Source organism: Galeopterus variegatus, unplaced genomic scaffold (genome assembly GCF_000696425.1).
Source record: "Galeopterus variegatus unplaced genomic scaffold, G_variegatus-3.0.2 Scaffold651, whole genome shotgun sequence".
Classification (NCBI taxonomy): domain Eukaryota; kingdom Metazoa; phylum Chordata; class Mammalia; order Dermoptera; family Cynocephalidae; genus Galeopterus; species Galeopterus variegatus.
Window position 1 is genome coordinate 565,425 of NW_007726762.1, and position 1,315 is coordinate 566,739.

The following is a 1,315-nucleotide window of genomic DNA, read 5'->3' on the forward strand; positions in this document are numbered from 1 at the left end:
AAAATCTAGAATTATTTACTAGAAACTCCCAGAACAGTCATTCAAGTATAATTCCTCCTAAAGCCCAATCAAGTAATATTGCTTATAAAACCATTAAAAAGTTGTCCACTCTGACATTAGAAATCTGAGAACTAAGTTACTGCACTGCATTCAGAACATATAAAATTGTTTACCTGTCTTCTGGAGAGGAGGTCCTCTGATATGAATTACGGTTTTCCCTTCTGTCATGATCAGAAGAATGCTTTCAAAGGGAAAAAATAAGGGGTAAGGAGCGTTTCAAAATTGATGTTAAAAAACACAGACAATGAAATAAATATGTCTAAAAAAATTAGAAGTAGTTTAGAATTTCGAAACTTTTTTTAAATCATAAGAATAATTCATCTAAACAGTATATTAGACAAAAGATAAAACCTTCAGTTTATCCAAGACAAATGTCTGTGGTTGATACCTACTTTCACTATGGGCCAAATACTTCTTTTTAACCAAAAAAATTCAAGGTAGAAGATGATAATTCTCAAACTTTCAATGACGCCTAGTTCATGTTTTATTCCTAAGTAATAAGTTATAAATTTATAGAATAGCATTTTTATTAAGGGCTCCTCCTGGTGAAAAACAAGACCAAGACCAGAGATTTTCTATCAAGAGCTCACTTTTGTGGTTATGCTCACCTCTTATAATACTGCACTTACCTCCTATCGCCTTTGGCTTGTGAAAACCACAACTTTAATACAGGTTACTAAATCTGGATAAAACAAATAGCTGGAAAAAACTGACTCTAACATATTTATAAGTATTTATTTTTGTTCTCAACAAACATTATTTGAGTGTCTGGTATGTGTGGTACTATGTTAGGCTCTAGAGAACTGAAAAATATGATTCTTCAGATACAGGTCCTATGTCTAATCCTTTGAAAAATAACCAGCATACCAATAGGTAACTTTACATAACATGAGATTGATATAAAACAGAGATATGAACAATCCAGTTTGAGAACATATCCTAGTTTAAAAATCCAAATACTTTAAAGAAATCAAAATATTTATCTCTATGTATAGATAAAATTTTTACACAATTGATCAACACTGATAGTGACAAGTCTTTTTTTTTAAGAATTAATTTTGATTAACGTTACTGAAAGAAACGTTAAAAAGTGTTAAAGTATCTTAATCTTAACATTTAAGAAAATACAAGTGCAATGAGTAATTTGTTCTAGAAACTTACATACTTGTCTTTTTTTGTTTGTTTGTTTGTTTGTTTGTTTTTTTGTTTTTGTCTTTTTCCGTGTCCGGCAACGGATCGCAACCCTCAGTGTTGC

At 30.5% G+C, this 1,315-nt stretch overlaps 1 protein-coding gene across 1 annotated transcript in view; it reads right to left on the reverse strand.

Annotated features, from left to right (window-relative positions):
* Positions 1–1,315, reverse strand: part of CWC22 (CWC22 spliceosome-associated protein) — a 54,530-nt gene that overhangs the window by 48,837 nt on the left and 4,378 nt on the right. The window contains exon 2 of the mRNA XM_008570994.1: positions 174–241. Coding sequence (XP_008569216.1) covers positions 174–241 — 68 coding nt within the window. The remainder of the gene's footprint in view (positions 1–173; positions 242–1,315) is intronic.